Raw genomic sequence first — 21,061 nt, 5'->3', positions numbered from 1 at the left:
TGGCCTAGGATTTGCCATGGTTACAAAATTGGAGGATGTTCAAGTCTTATAGAGATGCATTGCATTAGCATATAACCCATATGACTCCTCCCATATAGTTTAACCCATCTCTAGATTACTTATCATACCTAAAAACATATCAGCATTAGGCAAGTAATACTTTATTGTCTGGGAAAAATCTGTACAAGTTTAGTCTATATGCAACCCTTAGAAAACCACCTGCATATTCAGTCTGTGTTTGGCAGGATGCATGAATGCAGAGCCCACAGGAACGAAGAGGCCCACTCCGTGTTTGTGTGGTGGCTCTGTTCTAAGCTGAACTATCATGCCGTGGAAGGACTTCTGGGATCATCTCATTCATTCTGAGGCTGTTATAAACAGGGCTACTGTGAAATATCCGGGTTCTTGCGTGAGTGTGAATTTGTATTTCTCCGTTAGTGCCCTTGCTGATGACTCTTCTGAGCTTAGGTTTTCGGAATCCCCCGATGTCTTTCCTATCTCACCAGCAATGTGGTCTGGCTTTCCCATCCTTTCCAGGGCATGCATTCTTTTTGTTTGTCATTCATGTTGAATGACAGGGGCTGATCTCACTGTGGTTTGAATTTGCATGTGCCTCGTGGCTAATGATGTTGAGCATCTCTCCATGTGTTTATTGCCATCTGTGTACTCTCTGCAAGTGAAATGTTAATCTCTGTCCTTGGCGTATTTGCCAGTGAGGTTGTTTGAAAGTTCCTTGTCAGGTCTGTTGGCAAATATTTTTCCCTAGCCCATACTATATCCATTTAGTCTCCTAACATTAACTTTGGTCTTTTTTTCCCAGTTCTAATGGTCCACTGAGAACCCATTGTAAGCTTTAAACTCTCGCCAGAAAATACACATAAACAAAATTTTACATTAATCTCATGAAGTTCATGTCCCTATAAAGTCTGTCCATAGACCGTACATTACAAACTCATTGCTTAATGAACATATTAATTTCTAGAAATTCCATTAGACTCCGGGAAAAGTCACCTTCTTTTTCACCAAGATAAAAATGGAGGTCCTTTAGTTTGTGCAATGAGAGTGAGCCAAAGCAAGCTGCCTAGCAAGGCTTCATGTCGCGCTTAACTCGTGTTTCCTCTGACAGGGGTACGTCATTTGTCTTCTCTTTCTTTAGGTTGATGCTTTGCATTTTGTAGACAGAACTGTTAAATAAATAAAACAGTCTTGCTCACTGAATCCAAACTTTCAAACATCAGCAAATGAATGAACTTTGGGTGGCCCTGCCTGCCAGTTTTAGTTTTAACAGCTGGCTGCGATCTGAGGATTCTCTTGTCTCTTTATGCTGACTTCCTGCCATCCCCTTCTGCCAGTTACCGGTCCCATTTCTGATACCTTCCTGCCTCATCCTATCATCGGGATCGGGCTGTGACACCTTGACAGGCATAGTGTCTTACATGTGTTAGTGTCTCTCCCAGGACAGCCTCCAGAGTGCTTTACCCAGAGTCTATCCATGACAGTGGTTGATGGTGGTGAGCATTCAAGAGGAACTTCAGAGAGTTCTTGCTAAGGAGGGAATTGAAGTGTTGAAAGGCTGCGTCTTCTTCAGGATGCTTGGATGATAATTGAGCTTTGTGTACTATAAACAGTACACAGAGACTCCCAGAATCAGTGAAAGTTCAGTAGATTTGGAAAAAGCTTTTAAGGGCTTAATCACTGTGCCTATGTGCAAATAAATCCTGAGAAATACAAATGAGTGTGGCAGACTTGGCGGAACATTCTGTTAGCGGCCAACTCCTGCTCTTCTTTGTACTTTATAAACATCCTCTAATTTAGGCTGCACTATTTCAGACCGACTGGCTCTCCTTCTTCCCCCACCACCCCCACTAGTTTGCAGTAATGAGAGCCTATTGAAGAGTTACTGTGTTGTTCCTTTAATCCTCAGACACATCCTTAGTGATCATGAAATAGTCTAACTTTTCTCTTGCAGCTGCTGAGACTTGCATGACTCAGATAGATCACTCTTGTCCGAGACAGGTTTATATAGTCAGCATTGTCTATTCAGTAGTAGCTTTATGCCTAAATGCGCTTTTCCTACGCATTTCCATTGTGCTGACATCAAAGGCTGTCTCGGGGACTTGGCCTCATAGCCAAATGCATTTAATGTTAATCAGAGGGACTTTTAAATTGGTACAGTGAATAGCAAGAAGTTGAGCTGGCGGAGATAAGATATAAGTTATCAAACAGAAGATAGAAAATCAGTAACATGTTGTCAGGGCCTAGATGGTTCTGCTGAGATCAAAACTGAGGCAGCTCTGTCTCCCTTAGCCTCACGTGGACAGATATGTGGAGAAAGCAGGTCCTTCATAGTTCCAGGTGAAGGTGCACCTCGCCCTGGGTGCAGATCACATGTACCCACTGTCTCACCCCGGGGTGCAGATCACATGCACCACCTCGCCCTGGGTGTAGATCACATGTCAGGTGGCATCAGATAAATAAATGATGGCTAAGGTCCTAAGTCTCTGCATGTTCTAAACAATACTTGACAGTATTTCTATAAAGAGTTAGTAGTGGACATCTGTGGTGGCATAGGGCATAGAGGTGGGTCCTTCGGTGGTCTTTGACTCCTGTCAGGAGCTTTGCCTCGCTGAGAATATGTGAATGTATATACACAGGCTTATGTGTGTCATAGGCTTTTTCAGGTAGGTAGTTAATAGTATAATTCCATATGACTTTCTCAGACATTCTTACTAGGATTTTGCTCTCCTCCCTCCTCCTTGTATGTTTATCTCCCCTACTATTTCCTAGTTAGAATTCTCCCTTTTCCCCCATTTCCCTCATCAGGTCACTTGTACCTCTCTATTTTTCTCTTTTCTAGTTGTCCCCTACATCCCTAACATGTCCACAGTCTCCTTTTTTAGTTTCTTAGTTTCTGCGGTCACTCCAGGATGTGGTCTCACCTCCGAGGTTTTGGAGCTAGGAGCCCCTGATGAGAGAGACATGTGATGTTTGTCTTTCTGAGTCTGGGCCACCTCATTTAATATGATCTTTTCTAGTTCCATCCATGTACTGGGCTAGACCCTGGAGGAGGAGGAGGTGGCCCAAATAATCCTTTTCAAAATGTCCTCACTGTGACAACTACTGTCTGCAGCCTTTGGAATGCATTTTCTTTCTTTCTTTCTTTTTTTTTTTTTTCACTTACTAGAGCACTACTTGTTTTCTGGAAAGGACAGGTCATTGAGTTTGCACCCCTTCTTCCCAAAGAAAATGCTAACACAAACAGGTACTTCCTCCCTCAGAAAGTTTGGAATTCTGTATTTATAAGGAAAAAATATGTAATCTATGTTTAAGTTTGACAACTCTAGAAAGTACGCTGTCACCATACAGCCCGTGGCCCTCAATGTGGTAATGGCTTTTATGACCATGTCCTGTAGACGTTGTAATGATCTGACCACATTGGAACACTTCTGTGAAATGAGCCGTTCTGACTGGCTACAGGTCTATTCACCTTTGGCTTCAAGTTCTTCATTATAGCATCTCGCTCAAATGACAAAGGGAATGGATCTCAGGTGTGGCACATTTTAGACTTCAGCAGGGACTGTGAAGGAGGCTCATTTGGTTATGAGGAAGGCTCATATGACCGTGAGGATGGCTCATTGGGTAAGGGCAGTTGCTGTTCAAGCCTTTGGACCTGAATTTGACTACTTAGCGCTCACATAAAGAGTTAGGCATGGCCACCTGCGCCTGTAATCCCGGGCAGATCCCGGGAGCTCTCTGGCCATCCTAAAGGCAGATTTTCAGTTCATTAAGGGACTATCTGAAAGAAATGAGGTCGAGAGTGATGGAAGTCTCCCTCTGGCCTCTGTGCACCTGCACATACATGTGTATATCTTCCTGCCTCCCCAGAACCAAACCGAACACCTCTGTCAGAGCCACTGTCTTTTTCATAGCTAGTTTTGTTATTATTAACAGTTTTTGTTGTTAAAGAAGCAGTTTGCTTTTCAGAATATATCTTCACATTCTCACCAAAAGTGGTTTTCTGGTTCTTTTGGTATATATGTATTTTTAAACATAATTAAAAAGGTATTCCATGAGAGGCACAGAGGTCCTTGCACTCACAGATAAGCGCTAGGGGAACTCAGAATGTTAAACATGCAGGGTTGGTTGTCTCTTCAAAGGGAGAGAGATGTTTCCTGCCCAGAAGGCCAGGAGTACATGTGGTTATAGCCCGGTGACCGTCCTCCCTAAGACCGTACCGTGAGCTTGGTTTTCTTAGTCTGTCTGTAGAACCCATCTTCATGGAAGATGTCACATGTTCTTTGCAAAGACTTTCAATGTAGTCATGTCTTAAACTTTATTGTGCACACAGAATTGAGTTCATTAGCACCAGGAAGATTTTCTCACCAAATTGTGCCGTGCCTAAATATGCCTAAATAAACTCAACACTGGCTACTGAGTCATGTTGAATAGGATAACGGATTAACACTCTGCTGGCCATAATGGTTGCACGTGCGTGTGTGCACACGCACCTACCCACTCTCTGTGTGCGCATGCAGTATTTTTTGACATACTCATATATGTGTACAATGTGTTTTGAATATTGATCATAATTACATCCATTCTTATTTCTTCACATACCCCTTGGAGTACGTCCTGTTTTGTGTATTTTATTAACAGACAAACTCCACCCAGATGCTGTGATGTACACCTGTAATGAAAGCACTTAGGAGGTGGAGTCAAGAGGATGAGTTCAAGGCCAACATGGGCACATAACTAAGACTCTGTCTCAAAAACCAGGACTGGAATATAGTTCTGTGTCAGTGTGCTTGCTTAGAATGCCCAAAGCCTTGAGTTTGGTCTCTGTTTTTTTAAAAAAAATCTAGAAAGTGAAATTGGGGTTTTGGAAAACATCTATTTTTTTAAAGAAACATTTCTTTCAATTTTTGATATTTTAAATATACTATTTCCCCCTTCCTCTCTCCAAAGTTGTCTCATATACCCCTCTTTTCTCTTATTCAAATTAATGCCCCTTTTCTATTAAATTTTGTTATATACATATACAACCTGCTCAGCCTGTATACTGTTTATTATTATTATTATTATTTTGGAGACAGGGTCCATCTATGTAGTCCTGGCTGTCCTAGAATTCACTGTGTAGACCATGTTAGCCTGGAACTCAGAGATCTACCTACTTCTGCCTCCTGATTGCTGAGATTAAAGGTGGTACCACACCTGGCTTGTATAATGCTACACACACACACACACACACACACACACACACACACACACACATATTGTTTTCAGGACTGACTATTTGATATTACACAAGCAGTTGGAGTGCTCCTTCCTGAGGAAGCGTGTTTCTCCTGCTGTCAGCATTCCTTAGTTGCTTGAAGTTCTTTGTATTGGGGGAAAACAACTATATTTCTTCTAAGAGTAGTAAAACCTCCACTCCATTTAGTTTATTTTGATAAATATGCCAGAAACAGTTTTACTCATGAAAAAGATGCATTTTAGTTTTTTTATTGTTTATGCTATTTAAATCACTCAGGCACTATGATAATGCATTTCTTTTGATGTTAAGTAGAAATCAAGTTTTCCCCTCACCTTCAGTAGAGATTGCATATGGCTTGCCTGTGAACTCTGCAAGGTCAAGAGCCGCTGCTGTCCTGATGCACAGAAGACATAGTGCAAGTCAGGGTCAGTCCTAATGCACATGAATCCAGCTTTCAAAGCCTGTCTTGATAATTTACTGTTTGGCTGGGCTGGGGTGGCACCGGCCTTTAATCCCAGCACTTGGGAAGCAGAGGTAGGCGGATCTCTGAGTTCAAAGCCTGCCTGGTCTACAGAGCAACGGCCAGGGCTACCCAGAGAATCCCTGTCTCAGAAAACCACCACCAACAACAAAAAGACAATTTGGAGCTTGGAGGTCCTCCTTTTGTCAGGGCTCTTGAGTTGCACATTATTTTGGTTTTCTGCTAGGAACGGATGGATAGTTTCTATTAGGAATTCATACTAAGCCTATTCTGTTATTTTCTTGTTAGTATTATCTTTCATGGGATGTCTTTCCCAGACCCTGGAAGCCACTGGTCTAGCTTGGGAAGTTAGTTTTGCCAGAAGTAGAGTATCATCCAGCTGTCCATTCCACTGGGTTCACACGAGGCTGCACAGGGCATGCTGGGTTGAGAACAGGACTAAGAAACACCCTGTAGTCCATCCTTGGCTTGGCCCCCACCACGATGGCTGTCTCTCAAGATGACCATGCAACTTGGTACCCGAGAGGTTTCTATGCTAGAATGTGTATGAAGCATTAGGACGTTTAATTTGGGTGCCTTTAGACAAAATAAATAAAAACAGAGCTTTTCAAATTCTTCCTTGCCAAGTGTACCCTCTGGGAATTAGTATACTAAATGTCACCATTCAGATTGCAATGTGCCCCCCTTCCTGGAGCTCCCCACAGCTGTGTAGTGGAGCTGTGGCCCAAAGCACAGAGCCAGGTGAGCAGAACCTAGAGTTGGCAGTGGGAAGTGGTGCAGCTTTGGGGTGAGGGAGATGGTGATGATACCCCTTGCCTGTCCTCTTCAGAATGTCCGTGTGATCCATTTTGTACTTTGCCCAGCTTTTAATTGTCTTTGTTCAGCTGAAGCATGGGCTGGGCCATCTTCCCTCCCCTTTGGTGGACCACAGCAAATGGTCAGTGAATGATAGTGGGTGGGTCTTTGATTAATCAGAAGGCCAGCATCTAGGTCCTATTTTGAGACTGTTTTTATTCTGTGTGTGTGAGCGTGTGTATGTGTGTGTGTGTGTGAGAGAGAGAGAGAGAGAGCATGTGTGTGTGTGTACAGCTTGGGAGTATTAAGCACACTATTATTCTCCATTACCATTATCCTTTGCAGGACAGTGTTCACTGTGTAAAACCTGAAACTCGGCATCTATTAAGTCCATCAAACAAAACAATCTCCCCTCCTTGCTCACGGAAACCACCTTTGGCTCTTGCCATCCTGGATTACTGGAACCAGGCGGCACTGCTCTTTCTGTTGGCTCATCTCGCTGGGGACGAGCTGCTGGGAGTCATCCAGGCTGCGGCATGTGTTCCTTCCTTTTTCAGGTGGAATGACATTCCCTTGGATGTACACGCCACAGTTCATTGGCCCACCTGTCTGCTCATAGACACCCCTGTGTGCTGTTTTAAAGAGATAGGCACCAGCAGATGGCGGTTCAGGCAACTGGTAGAAAAGTTGGTTGGTTAGCTTGTTGGCAGGCTGCATTCCATTGTAATCCTGTGGTCAGAACCCTTGGCCTCTGTGTCAGAGAGTCAAGAATGGTCTTATGCTCTCTGTGTTATCCAGGCAAAAGTAGGTTGAGGCTTATTGCAGCCTGTGAGACAAGGGTGAGTTATGATGAAGTTTTCCTAATGCTTGTGTTGTGCCTCGGGCTTTTGGAAATACTTCCAATTCTGGGATAGTCAGTAGAGTACTTGAAATGATGGGATTTACGTATGTGTAGAAACTAATCTGAAATAATAAAGATGAGATTATATATGTATGTATGTATGTATGCATGTATATACACCATATATATGTCATCACACACCTAATTTGAATATTTTTTTCCAGATACTTCTTATTTTGCCTCAGGTACATACTGTATGTAACTTATGTCTTTGTGTTATGGTGAGATATATATAAGATCTATCATTTGTACCATTTTGAGCATGTGATTCAACTGCTTTAAGCACATTTCACTGTGTAATATCTTGGCCATCCATCTTCAGGCGTGTGTTTTTATCTTCCCAAGTAAAAGTCGTGCATCTGTTGAGCAGCGATTCCAGGCCTTGGTAACTTATATTCTTCTTTCTGTCTCTTACAAATTTACCCAGTTAGATACCTCATATAAGTGGAATGACAACAGTATTTTTTCTTTTGTAATTCGCTTGTTTTTCTTAGCACAAAATCCTTCAGTCTCCTTCATGTTGCAGCATGTGGAAGAAGATGATTCTATTGCATATGTCTGCTTTTGTTTGAAATTTTGATTGTTCGTGGACAGGCTACTGGGTGTTCAGGTTGCTTCCCCACTTTGACTCTTGTGAATTGAATTGCTGACTCCTTTGAATCCATTTTCAATTCTTTTGTGTATATTCTTAGATATCAAATTACTGATCGTATGTTTACGTTTTTGAAGGGCTGCTTTTCTGTTTTCTTGGGGAGAATAATTTTGTATAACAGAGTGACTCTTTTCTATATTCCTTTTTAAAGGGGGTGGTTGGGAATGGACTCCAGGTCTTGGTTCAGGTGGGACAAGTGCTCCATCACTGATCTACAACCCTGGCCTTCGTGTGTGTGTGTGTGTGTGTGTGTGTGTGTGTGTGTGTGTGTGTGTGTACGCGCACGCACGTGCACATGCACATATGATCTCTGTAGCTTTTTAAATTATTGTACTCCTTCCTCTGTAACGTTGACACTGAAACGGGGACCCCAGAGGACTCTGAGGGCTGGTAACAGGCTTCCCGCCATAACGCTTGTCTTGTTTCCATTACAGATGCAGGAGCCATGGAGTTGAGCTGCAGCGAAGTGCCGCTTTACGTAAGTCCCTGAGCATTTAGGTCCAAGTGGCCTTTTCCTAATTTCAAACCTGTGATTGAAGACAGGGAGAATGTTTTACGTACTGTGGAGTGGAGGCTTTTTCAAAACACGCACAGCATTGCTGTCTAAATTATGCGTTTTTGTATTGCCTTTTAAAATGGCCTGGCTCCTCTTTCCAACATCTTGAGTTCTAACTATCCTTCATTCAGTACTTTTTGAAAAGCTACATGATTTCCAACTCATTTGGTTTACTTTTAGGAGGAATTTTCGGGCACTTTATTTTGTGATAATTTTCCGATAATAGCAAGTGTGCCTTGGAGGCTTGCCTTTTATTTTTATTTTTTTTAAATTTTGGAGGTATGCCTTGCTGATAGTGGTTTTAGCTTTGAACATGAAATAGGAATTTAGAGATCAAATGTAAGGTGTGTGTGGAAGTGGCAGCCAGGGGACAGACATTTTCCACATGCCTCTGGCTTATTTCTGAGAATGGCAGCGATACAATCTAAACCAATCGTCTCCCTGCTCACAAAATGGCACCCTCTCTGCCTCCTTCCTCAGAGATGAGTGTGGGCAGAGGATATGGGTGTGTGTATGGATGAAACTGTGGTTTGGAGCAGAATACTAAGGAGCCAGAACAAATTTAATCAGAAACCTCAGTTAATAAAAATATGAATATATTCATCTACCACCTACACCTCCCTGCTCAACTAGTACACCCTCCTATCCTCTCTCATTTTTTCCTCCCTTCCATCCACACTTCGCAGACCACAGTATTCCCTGGAAGATGACACAGTAAGAAAATGAATAGATTTCCGACTTCTGAGTTACTCTAGGGCCTGTGGTTTTCTCTCTAGATTGTGATGTGCAGGTTATTAAATATCCTCTGGGTCCTGCTATGATTCAATGATCTTCAAAAAAAGATGGGCCCAAGACTGAACTGAAAACCTCCCCAGCCTCATTGCTGCCGAGCACGCGACTTCTCTCCTGACTGATCTCATCTTCCCCCTCTTCATCCCCAGACAGACCAATTCCAAGCTGAGTCATGTTATGCAATCACTGAATCTGGTTCTTGCCATCCTCCTGCCGTAGCTACCATGAACACAGCTCTGGCCAGGACAGAGCAAGAGAAGAACTAATACCCTTGTCTGAGGGGCAGGATGTTTAATTGACCCAAGTAATTATTCACTTAGAGAAACCCTTCAAATTGTTAAAAGTATATTAACTAAAATACAAGAAAATGCCAAGTAGGATTAAGAAAATAAGACACAGCCTCACTAAAAAAAAAAAGTGTAGTTTTTGTATTAAGCTATTACTGTGCCATCAGTTCTAAGGTATGATTTTTTTTCCCTTCTTTTATTTCAGAAACTATATCCTGGCCTTCACTCTGTTTTGGCAGACTCTGTCCCTCTGCATCTGTGATCTTGGTCACAGTGGTTTATATCACTGTCGATTCAGTGCATTCTGCATGAAATAATTGCTTCCAAAATGATTTCACTCTGAGCTGCCTGTAGGAGACAAAGCTGTTGTGTACACGGAAAGACACGGAAAGATCTCTGTGGCACATGATAAACATATGCGCATAAATTAATTTTAGAAGAACTCATTTGATGACTTGTAGTTCTATGTAGCAAAGCATGGCATTTTTAGTGAACTATCAAATATATATTGTAACTGATGGTATCCTAGATTAGAGGTAGTACGTTAAATATGTTTAAAATGTCCGACTCTTCCTACCTCTGTCTATAATTACATATCTATGCTGTGTCCTGCCATTTTCACTTACTATTTTATGTCAGAATCATTGCAGACTGGCTACTTGACCTCAATAAGAAGCCAGTAGCAGATGTTACAATAGAAACTATGGTTAAACCAAGTCCCAGCAAATGTGCAAAATGCATGGGTATAGACATAGAACCCGGGGTACAGTTCATTCCTGTATCCCGGGGGAGCGTCTCATCACTGGTCTCTCATCGGATGTTTGCAAATACAGTTATCATGAATGTTTGGAGGAAAAATTGTATCTGTTTTGAACATGTGCAGAGCTCTTGCTTGCCATCGGTCCCTGAAAAATAAAGCAGAGCCTTTCTCTCCATAGTGTTTGTGTTAAATTAGGAATTAAAAACAATCTAGAGGGGCTGGAGAGATGGCTCAGTGGTTAAGAGCAGTGCCTGCTCTTCCAGAGGTCCTGAGTTCAATTCCCGGCAACCACATGGTGGCTCACAACCATCTGTAATGAAGCATACACACAGACAGAATACTGTATACATAATAAATACATAAATAAATAAATAAAAAAAAACAATCTAGAGAAGATTAAAAGCACCCGGGAGGATGTGTGGGGGTACATGCAAATACTCTAATGCGATGCTACTTTATGTAAAGTGTTGAGCATCTGTGGATTTGGGAATCTACAATGGATCCTGGAACCAGTACACTATGGATGTCAGGGGGTGAATGTCTTCATGTCTGGCTTTTCCTAGTTCACTGTATTTTGGTATATAAATCCTTATAATTATTTTTTAATTCATGTATGTTGTATTTTATACATACACTGTACAAATTAGAACTAGAGTAAGCCAAGCGCGTTGGAAGCCTGGTGTTTGATCTCATCGTGAGTTCTAAGTCCCTTTGACAGCTTGCTGTGTGTTCTGCCGGGGTCCATCTGTATCTGTGATGGATTTAATCCCAAGCCCTTTCAGCATTTACTTCAGTGCTTTCGTGTTGACCTTTTGGCTGTGAGGCATCCTATCTCTTAGTGTTGATGCTTTTCACGTGGTTTTGACAATCTCAGTTGTTTAAAGTAGTTCTCAGGGAAATAATAACCCTGGTAAACTTCATTATTAAGGTAACCCACCCCTATCATAAATTGTGAAGAACTCATAACAGTTCGGGATGCTGTCCTCAATTATACAATAGTACTATATACTTTTGATTTTACGAATGATTGTTTTATTTTTATTAATGCCTATCAGGCATTAGTATTTTTCAAATAAAAATTTAAATTTTAGTCACTGTAGAAGTCTTTTTAAAAATAAACCAATACATGAGATTTGCCTTAGGGAAAATGAGATCATCTGGATAATTTAATAATTCCAGAGGGCGAAATGCTGGTGGAAACTATTCCCTGACCTCTCCTCATAGCTCAGAATAAAGCACCTCGTCCAAGTGCGTCTTACAAGGACTTCAGATTCCTTTGACTGGGTTGATGTGACTGAGTCCTTGTGGTGTTCTGATGGTTAAAATGCCTGTATGTTTCTATTTTGGTATCACTATGGAGATGTCTTTCTAAAGATGGTAGAGAAATGTTTTTATAACTCCAGGTTATCTGTGGATATAAATATATGCTTGAAATTCCCCCATCATTTTGTTTGGATCCATGAGGGGAACCTTCAGCTGTGGTCTTTCTAGAACTTTCTTCTTTTGTGTCTGCCACTATTGTTCTTTTTCTTTTCAGTATAGAACAGAATCCAGGAGCTGGATTGTTTTGTCTTTTGGGGAGACGGGAGCTGAACTATGGAAGCATGCTTTCAGCTTAATGATATTTTTGTTGTGTCTAGTTTCTCTCTTTGTCCTTCTTGCCAGCACAATTTTAGCTTCTGTTGTTTTTAGTTTCCACACAGCATTTTCATGCTATGCTGTCCACCTTGTGTTCACAGCTCTATAGAGGTAATCTTTTGTATTTTCTTTTTTGCACAAAGAAAGGACATAAAATTGTTGTCCTATTCTAGTAGGAATCCATTTCAGAAGGAAATATGGGTGCTGTTGTATCTTTTGTTAGACTTCAGGGCTCATTTCTGTTTGTTTATCTTTAGGAAGCTGATTTGCTCTTCCTAATGTCAGGATGTCAGGATAGTCCTAGGCTTAACCACAGACCCACTTTAGTTTTTAAATGCAGTGAAGTGTGGTGGTCCACTGAGCCCCTATCATGAGAGAAGAGAAACAGACCCTGGAGACGCAGCCAGGTAAGACTGGCAAGCTGGGTGAGCGTCTCCAATGCTGATTTGCGCAGAGTTGGGATGTAGGCATTGCAAATCCGATTGCAGCCTTGGCACAGCTTCCCGCATCTGTGAATGAAGGGTCCTCAAGCGGTCTGCAAAGCCAGGCTGTTGTTCTCTGATGTAGTCTAGTCAATGGTCTGGGCTTCATGTTCATCGTGAATCATCAGTGGGCATTGTGGTGTGGTGGTGGTGGGGTTTCAAGCTAGCAGAGGTGAGGTTCAGGGATGGGTAAGCCTAGAAAGATGTGCATTCGAAGCCAGGCAGCCAATCCACAGTGTTTATTTTCTGGCTGAAGACTCCTTTAACTCTTTGAATACTCATCTCTGTACAGGAGAGAAGATATGGATATCTGCTTTCCCGAGTCTGGTGTACTTTACTTAATATATTGGTTTCTAGTTGGATGCAATTTTGTTCTTCTTCATGGCTGAATATTGCTCCATTTTTAATGTACACCACACCTTAAACATTTTCCATGATGATGGGAACCTGAGCTGGTACTATTTCTTGGCTCTGGCGATACTGCGACGTGAACATGGTGGGCGGATGTCCTTGCTGTGTGCTCACTTACCTTCTGATGTTTGTCGAGAGTGGTACCAGTAGACTGTTCGCTAGTTCCGTTTTTATAGTCAGAGGCTAGTAGGAGGCAGATGGGGAGCAAGAGAGGAGAATGGGTGACAAGAGAGGGAAATGGTGACAGATACATTCCACACACATACAAAAAATTCATATGGCTACTAGAGAGTGCTTTACTTTTAGATTCCAAGAAAGTAAGTCTTGTTAAGCAAATGGAATGCACTGATGCAATGCATAATTACATAGGCATGGAATTGGGTTGTAAATGAGAGGTAAGAGTTCAGCAACTTTCAGATATACTTAATGTCTAGAATTTTAGCCTTAATAATTGTGATAATAATAAAATTGGGATTTATTGTCTTATTTTTATTTTTCAAGGCAGTGCATTAATTTGTTTTAACCTCACATTCATAGGAAGGAAAAATTTTATTTATTTTTCCCTTTTCTGCTCAATCCCGGGAGATTTTTGCAGCATCTGCAGAGGTGGGGACTCACGCTGTCGGCTCCCTTTCTGACATGTGCTGGTGGACTCTGCTGAGAAAGGTGTGCTCGTTTCTCCAAGGGCTGCATGTTGTGCACTGGCAGAACAGCGAAGTTCTTGCCGTAGCTCATTATCAGTTGGATCTAAGTCAATCCACTAGTCCTATTACATGTTATGTTTTTGTTATCATTTTATCGGAGTTTCAGTATCCTACCGAGGGATGCTGATTGTTCTGGGATCATTGAGTGTCCTAAATGAAGTTATAATCTGGTGTTTGGAGATTTGATCCACATCTTAGGTGCCTGAGCTAATTCCTCCTCCATCAACCTTTCCAATAGTTGGGTCTTCTGGCTTATGCATATTATATATATTATATTTGACAGAGCATGCTCCCTGGGTCTTGGCCTTCTTTTGGGAGTCTGAGGACAGGTCTCAGGTTGTCTGGTTGGACTGTTTAAGTCCCAGGGCCATTTCCTAGCTCTGGGAAGAAGTTTCTTATTGAGGCAGTAAGTGACTTGGTGGCTTTGTTCTGGTATCACCAGGCAGACATCTCCTTCCGGACTCCCGCAGAGGCCCATCAACTTCTGGTTCCTGCTGAAGGAAATCCTGTCCTGAGGCCTGCCCTTTCTCTGTCTGTAGCTCTGTATCCCCCATGACTGGCCTCTCATGACCCTTAACACCCCTGACTCCTGACTGGCCTTGCTTGATCACATCATTGGGTGGTCTTTGTAAGGACACCTTGGAGGCTATTGACCAGTCTCTGTCCCTTTGCTGATGAGGAAGTTAAAGCTCCTACGTGGGATGATTTGCTCCACCATGTTGGCTCTGACATTTTGGCACTTTTGGTAGATTCTGTGCTAAAAATCATATTATGTATTTGCTTAGCATTTGTTAGTGGTCGATCTCTCGGTGAGTTTGGGGTTTTCCCACCTTAGTGGTTGATAAATTACAGTGACTGTCCAATTAATTGCTCAGTCACTAGAACTCCATTTTCTTGGGTACTCAAGGGTGCTATTTGGGCCATTCCTGCCCTGCTGTCTTCCTTGAACTTTATAGTATGAAAATCTCAGTGTTTCTTGGTCCTTAAATTGTCTCACTTTTTTTCCATCCTCAAGGATAGTGGTAACTACGTCCAGGCAAGTCCTGACCTTTGAGAGTTCCTTTGCTCATAGAAAGAGTAGCCATCATCCGATATCCCAGAAACACAGATTAACAGAGATCCATTGGCACACTCGATCAAAAGCTTTGACTTAGAAACCTGATAGAACCCTCCACTAGCTTCAAGTCTATACAAACTCCAAAATAAACAGGGCTTCTAAGCACTGTGGCGCTTCTGGGCACTCCTCTCTCCTGGCTTCTGGGGAAAGACTGAAGTGAAGTATGTGGGGTCAGGGTGTGGAGGCAATGGTGTCTTTTCTAGCATGTGCAGCTACTTCTGGCTTCGAGAGTGGAATCAGGAGGAGCCCCTCCTGCAGTCGGCCTCTGGGCCACATGTTCGCTTTGTGTGAGTTTGTTCTCTGCAAATGTGGCAGCAACACCGTCTGTGTCCTGACTTAGACACAGGCACTCACGCATCCTCCCACCCATTGCCAGCTGTTGGGAATCTCTGCCAGTGTTGTTTAAGCCTGGCTTGCTGAATTTGGCTGGCTTCTAACAGCTCTTGTTCTCTGCCTCGTTGAGCTTTTCCCACTCTCTCTCTCTTTTTCCCTCTCTCTCTCTCTCTTTTTAAATCTGTTTCCCTTTTCACCTGCTTGCTTTCAGAGGAGGCAAATTCCTTCCAAGGTGGTACAGTGTAGCCACAGAGCAAACAAGATGGGGAATATTTTACCCTGCTTAGCTAGCAGCCTCTCTGCCTATCCCTGCAGGGTCTGGAAAGCTTTTGGGGCTGTATAACCAAGTGTTCTTAATTCTGCACCACTTCGCCTCCCTTATTTCAGCGACCATGTCACAATTTTGGGCTATGTGATCCTTTGCGTTTTCAATAAATAATTTGAAGGAACTGACTTGATTTTTTATTACATCTGATTACTTTTTCATATGTTTATGCATCCCCGTGTACACACATGGACGTGGGAGCACATGCCATATGTATGTATGGTAGTCAGAGGACAGCTTGCAGGAGCTGGCTGCTTACTTCCACTCTGTGGCTTTCCAAGTCGGAACTCGGGTCATCAGGCTTGATGGCAGTGCCTCTACCCGAGGGACCATCTTGTTGGCCTCACAATTAGCTTTTACATTTCGTTATTAAACATAAACTCCATCTAAGGGGATATCTCAGGCCTGATGGTTTAAGTCTCAACAGTGAGAACCTTGGTAGAAGAATTGAAATGAGATCTGGTCAAAGTGATTCATTTAGGTGTTCTAGAAAGTCAGATTTTTCTGGAAGATGTGGATACAGCAATGCACCTAACACCCTCCTCCCCCTCCCCGCCACCAGACCTCCACACACACACCTGGGTGTGTGTGGTTCAGAGACGTTGTCTTAAGACTGCCTCTCCAGAACTTCATGCATTCAGGCTTTAAGCCTCTTGTTCCGATTGTAGTCAGTCTTAAAAAGGTCATACATTTACAGTTTTCTTTGCTTTACGCTGTTGTTTCCCCCCCTCTGTTTTAAGTCTTCATTTGGCTCCATGTACTGTGATATCAGAGATCAAGAAAAGAAGCCCCAGACCCTTGCCTTCCCCTTGTAGGAAATGGGGGAAGGCGGACAAACAAAAGTGAAAATTCCAGGTTGTGATGTGTGTTCCAGCCGCACAAGGTTGTGCAAGAGCAGCGTGTTGCTGTGCTGGAGAGTGGTGTGTGTCTCTGCGTGTGTGTGTGCACATGTACGCACGGGCATGTGACTAGAGTGAGCCATGTGGTGTGTGCTAATAGGGGAATCAGAAGGTCTAAGAGTCTGGGGAGAGGGCAGGAACTTCCTGTATCAGAGGGGCCACAGAAGGCTAGTGTGGTGGGTGCTTGGTGAGGAAGGTAGGTGACAGGTTAGGGGTGGGTGGGGCCAGATCAAGAGTAGCTGGAGTTGTGGGTGTGGCCTCCACAGAGGATTTGTGTTCTGATTTATGTTGAAAAGTGACTCTTTTGAGGAGGGGGGCTCCCTGACCCCCTCTTTGCTGCTCAAATTGCGCGGCTTTCTCCAGAGTCCCTTCTCCTCTCCTGCTAGGCCAGCTCTTCTGCTCGTATTCTATTGTGGCTTCTCCTCCAGTCCACCCACGTGTGGCCTTCTTGCCCTGCCATCCTCTCCAGCCGCCTCTTCCTTTCCCTCACAGTCTGTTTGCCATTATCATTTAGTTATCCATCCTTGACTTAAAACCCAGATGGTGATAATTTTTTTAAAGCATCTTCAAGTTTCTCTCTCAAGTAGCCCCCTTTCCAGCTTCCTGATTTCCGTTGCCAAGCACCAGTCTCCCAGAATCCTATGCGAGAACCATGTTTTTTTCTGAGTCTTCATATGTCCTTGCAGTTGATACATCCGCAGGGCCTCCTGCTCCTGGCGCTGCCCACTTCTGTCCTCGACAATAGCAGTCACTGTCTTTATTTACTTTTGTATTCCAGGGACACAGAAAGACGTGGGTGGGTCAGTCAGGAGGGGGCTGTAATCATCAGTGTCAGCAAACCTGATGGTTGGGAGAGACACGTCCCGGAGTCTGAGACTTGACTGTATTTATGGGCACTGCGTGCATACCTTTTGTGAAGTAGACAGAGCCTTGTTGAGTACTAGAATTCTTGAGAGAAGATGTTCTGTTAATGTAGCAGGTCCAGAAACATAACCTTCCCTAACAGATTCTTGCAGCATCCTCTGGCCCATAAAAGAGTCTTCATGAGCTATGTCACATGCACGCAAAAGAAAGATTTTTAAGAATTTATGTGTGCACGCGCACGTGTGTGTGTGTGTGTGTGTGTGTGTGTGTGTGTGTACCTATGTCACACACATACAGGCACCTGCAGAAGTCAGAAAAGGGTGTCAGATCCTCTTGGACTAAAGTTTCAGGCAGTACAGATTCAAGGAAGCAAAGTCTGGAAGAGCAGAGACACTAACTGCTGAGCCTTCTCTTGAGCCCCACGTGCACACTTCAAATAACAGCAGCTTTTGGTGTTCTTCAGTAATATCTCCCCATATTCATAGTTATTTTGATGCAAAAAATTGAACTGCTGCCTTGCCGGTTTAGGGTATTATGTGGTGTCTTACAATATGTTTTCTCATTAGCTATTTCCTGTGAACCTTAAGTTACTGATTACCATCAGCGATGCTAAGTGCCTTGCGGCAACATTGGTGCTTCCATTAATTCTCTGGGTAGGCTGTGCATGCCGGGTACTTAGTGAGTTACAGGTGGGAACAGGTGATGAGCCTGGACCTCCCGAAGGACTCTTTCAGAAAAGGAGAATAAAGTTACAAGCACCAGGCTAGATAGGAAGTGAGGGTTGCTAACGAGGAATTCGAAATTAGGAAAGCTGGCAAACTCCATAGGTTAAACCGTCCTAATTCAATTGCTTCTTGTCTAGGTATCGCCATGCCCTCAGACATTCCCGGGCCACTTGGCAGGAAGAGGAGTGTCTGGGGGGGAAGTGCGTGGAGAGGAAGCAAACATTACTAATGGCCATTGAAATGTCCACTCCTACCCCTGCCCCCACCACCCCTACCACCTCAGAGAATAATTTAAATTTTTTCCTGTAATGTAATTCGCACTGAACACTCTGGACAAATACCAGGCTACCAGCTGATTTCCCACCCTGGCGTGTTGTCTTCTGATGGCATTTGGTGGCCACTCCAGCCTTGTGCAGGTTAGGAAGCTGCCTATTGTAGCAGACCAAGAAAGACGACAGTGGTAGATACAGTGCTCAGGGTCCTCCCCAAGGTTTGTGAGACAAACTTAGGAACCAGATCCCCAAGACTTCATTCCTGCACATTGGGGGCTGTCCCTTTGGGATTCCAACTTTACAGACAAAGGAAAAATGGGCTGTCCTGCCCTAGAAGCTTTGCAATTAGGGAATCCATTACTGAGAGTGTTCGTCATGGTCACTGGGACAAAGGGCTGGGCAGATACACCCTGAATTCGCTTCTAAAACTACTGGGAGTTTAGGGAGTTCTTCTCAGAGCAGCTTGCATAGGACTGGCTTTAGCTAACTGGTGAACCTCCGGAAAAATGTCCAAGGCGATGGTGTGGCGAAGGGAGGGTGTGTGTTTTGGCTGGGCCAGAGAATGGTAGGGAAGCGGGATCTCAGATGGAATAAGCCATTGCTCCTCCAGCTGCCACGGGGTGAAGCGAGGATGGAGCAGGTCTCCTGTGCCTACCTGTCTGTATCTGCATCCTCCTGTGTCAAGTTCTGTGATGGGTCATGTGGAGGAGAGGAAGAGGGAGAGGGAGTGTGTGTGTGAGGGGGAGGGAGTGGGGCTAAGAGAGGGAGAAGAGGGAGTAGGAATAGGAGAGGGAGAAGGAATGGGAGAGGGAGATTTCAGAACAACCTTTTTGGTTGGAGTAGGGGGATGGAGGAGGGCTTAGGACAAGTTGCATGTGTACTCCATGTCACAGACTGACGTTACTTTCTCCGAGAAAGACTTCCATGTGATTGAAAGTGACAGGTTTGTGGCGGCAGCCTGTGGAGGACCCTGTTTCTGTGGGTGACCTGGCTGTGGAAGGTGCTGAACAGAGGTGGGGTGAGTTGGCAGGGATGTTGAAAATCATCACTATTAAAACAGAATCCATTGAGCTTTCGACATGGTCTTTTGTCCTTTAGAATCTCTCTGTTGTTACTGAAAATGGTTTTCTAGGATGGGGAGTGTGGCTTCTTGTATTCTCCTAAGAACAAATAATAAAAAGACCACGGGGAATAAAATCAGTTGATTGCTGAAGAATTCATTTTCAGCAGGGATGTTTATCAGATGATGTAATAAGCTTGCATCATTAAAGCATTAACTAATTTAGATATACTTGAATAGTGGTAAATTAGATTAAAGAAATGTGTGAGTCAAGCAGGATCCATAGTCTTGTACCACTTCATACTCACCATAAGATGGTGTCTGAAAGAGATGGTCCGTATTTGGTAAGTAACTGAAAATGTTTTGCATAAATTGGAGTAAACTAGCCCAAGGATGGGTGGCATAAACGCTAGTTGAATGACTTTGGGGTGGGAAGTTCAAAATCATCGTTGATAGCTAGAAGTTGTCTCTTTTCATCTTGGCTTGTGACTTCATGGCTCTTTACCTACTTGCCTGCCTTCTTCATTTGACAATAAAGGCATTGTGGAGGCATGATTTATGCTTAGAACCACTGTATATCAGGGAAGTGTCTTATGTGACAAATTCAATAGAGAACATAATAGTCTCCAAAATTGTATGCTTGAGTTCAGGTGTATAGACGAGGTTTGTTTTCACTCGGCGTCCTGTGCTTTAATATTGAATTGTAAAAGATGTTAGAAAATAGATGGAAGATGATTAAACACTCTCTCTTGTAGATGGTACTGTGTCAAAACCCCTCACTAGAAAGGAAGAAAATAGATAAAACTGGTGGTCGGGGGCTGAGATATTGCAGGTGGTCAGTGAATATCTTTGTGTGTCCAGTTGAAGTTGAAGTGAGTAAAATTATGAAATTGTCATTGAATTCCATGCGGTCCTGTGTTCATGAATGGGAACATGGGAATGACTTTTGGAAACTTTTGATGGAGGATAGTCGCTCGTATCTTTCATCAATGAGGAGATAAGCTATGATATATTTGTATATCTCCTACTTTTCTTCACTATCCATATATCTTCTTCTTCTCCACTATCCATAAATGCCGGCGATCACTGATCCCATCTTCATGACTATAATTTTCTCGTTCTTAGGATTTGTTTTCAGACAGGGTTTCCATGGCTGGTCTGGAAACGCACAATGTATTTCAGACTGGCCTCAGACTCAGAGATCTGCCTGCCTCTGCTTCCCAAGTGCTGAGATTAAAGGTGCAAGCCGCCCCACTCTGCTTGGGAATTTTTTATAGCATGGAATCATACAACATGTGATCTTTTGAGACTTTTTCCCATTTCATCTAACCCGAGCTCACAAGAGGTAGTCAGTGTGCCACAGGTATCCACACCTCATTCTTTTTGCTAACTAGCGTTCTGTAGAATGAGTTTGTGAGTTTGTATCATCCTGTGACCCTGGAGGACATTTGGTTGCATGCAGGTTTGGGCTTTTATACATAAAGCTGCTATGGTCAGTTTTTTTTTAATCAACTTTTGCTCAGATGCAACCTGCAGCTCTTTGATATAAATCTGCATCTGCAGTAGTCTGTTTGCTGGGCTCTGTGACTGTATGCTCTTCTCTAAAGGTATGGCCAGCTATTTTTCAGGGTGGTCACATCACAGCATTTTGCTTCTGATTCGCAGTGCGTATTTGAGAGATTCCATTTCTTTGCATCCTTGTGGAGATAGGATAGCTCATTATAGTCTAAAAATCCAAAACTTTTGCTTTGGT

At 43.2% G+C, this 21,061-nt stretch overlaps 1 protein-coding gene across 3 annotated transcripts in view; it reads left to right on the top strand.

Moving 5' to 3' along the window:
* Window positions 1-21,061, top strand: part of Arhgef28 (Rho guanine nucleotide exchange factor 28) — a 291,631-nt gene that overhangs the window by 41,499 nt on the left and 229,071 nt on the right. For all 3 annotated transcript variants that reach the window (XM_087896810.1, XM_087896812.1, XM_087896814.1), the window contains exon 2: window positions 8,518-8,561. In XM_087896810.1, coding sequence (XP_087752936.1) covers window positions 8,518-8,561 — 44 coding nt within the window. The remainder of the gene's footprint in view (window positions 1-8,517; window positions 8,562-21,061) is intronic.

This window comes from Myodes glareolus, chromosome 15, assembly GCF_982192425.1.
Source record: "Myodes glareolus chromosome 15, mMyoGla1.1, whole genome shotgun sequence".
NCBI classification, from domain to species: domain Eukaryota; kingdom Metazoa; phylum Chordata; class Mammalia; order Rodentia; family Cricetidae; genus Myodes; species Myodes glareolus.
Note: the sequence above shows the minus strand (reverse complement) of the source record. Positions and strands in the feature narration are given on the sequence as shown.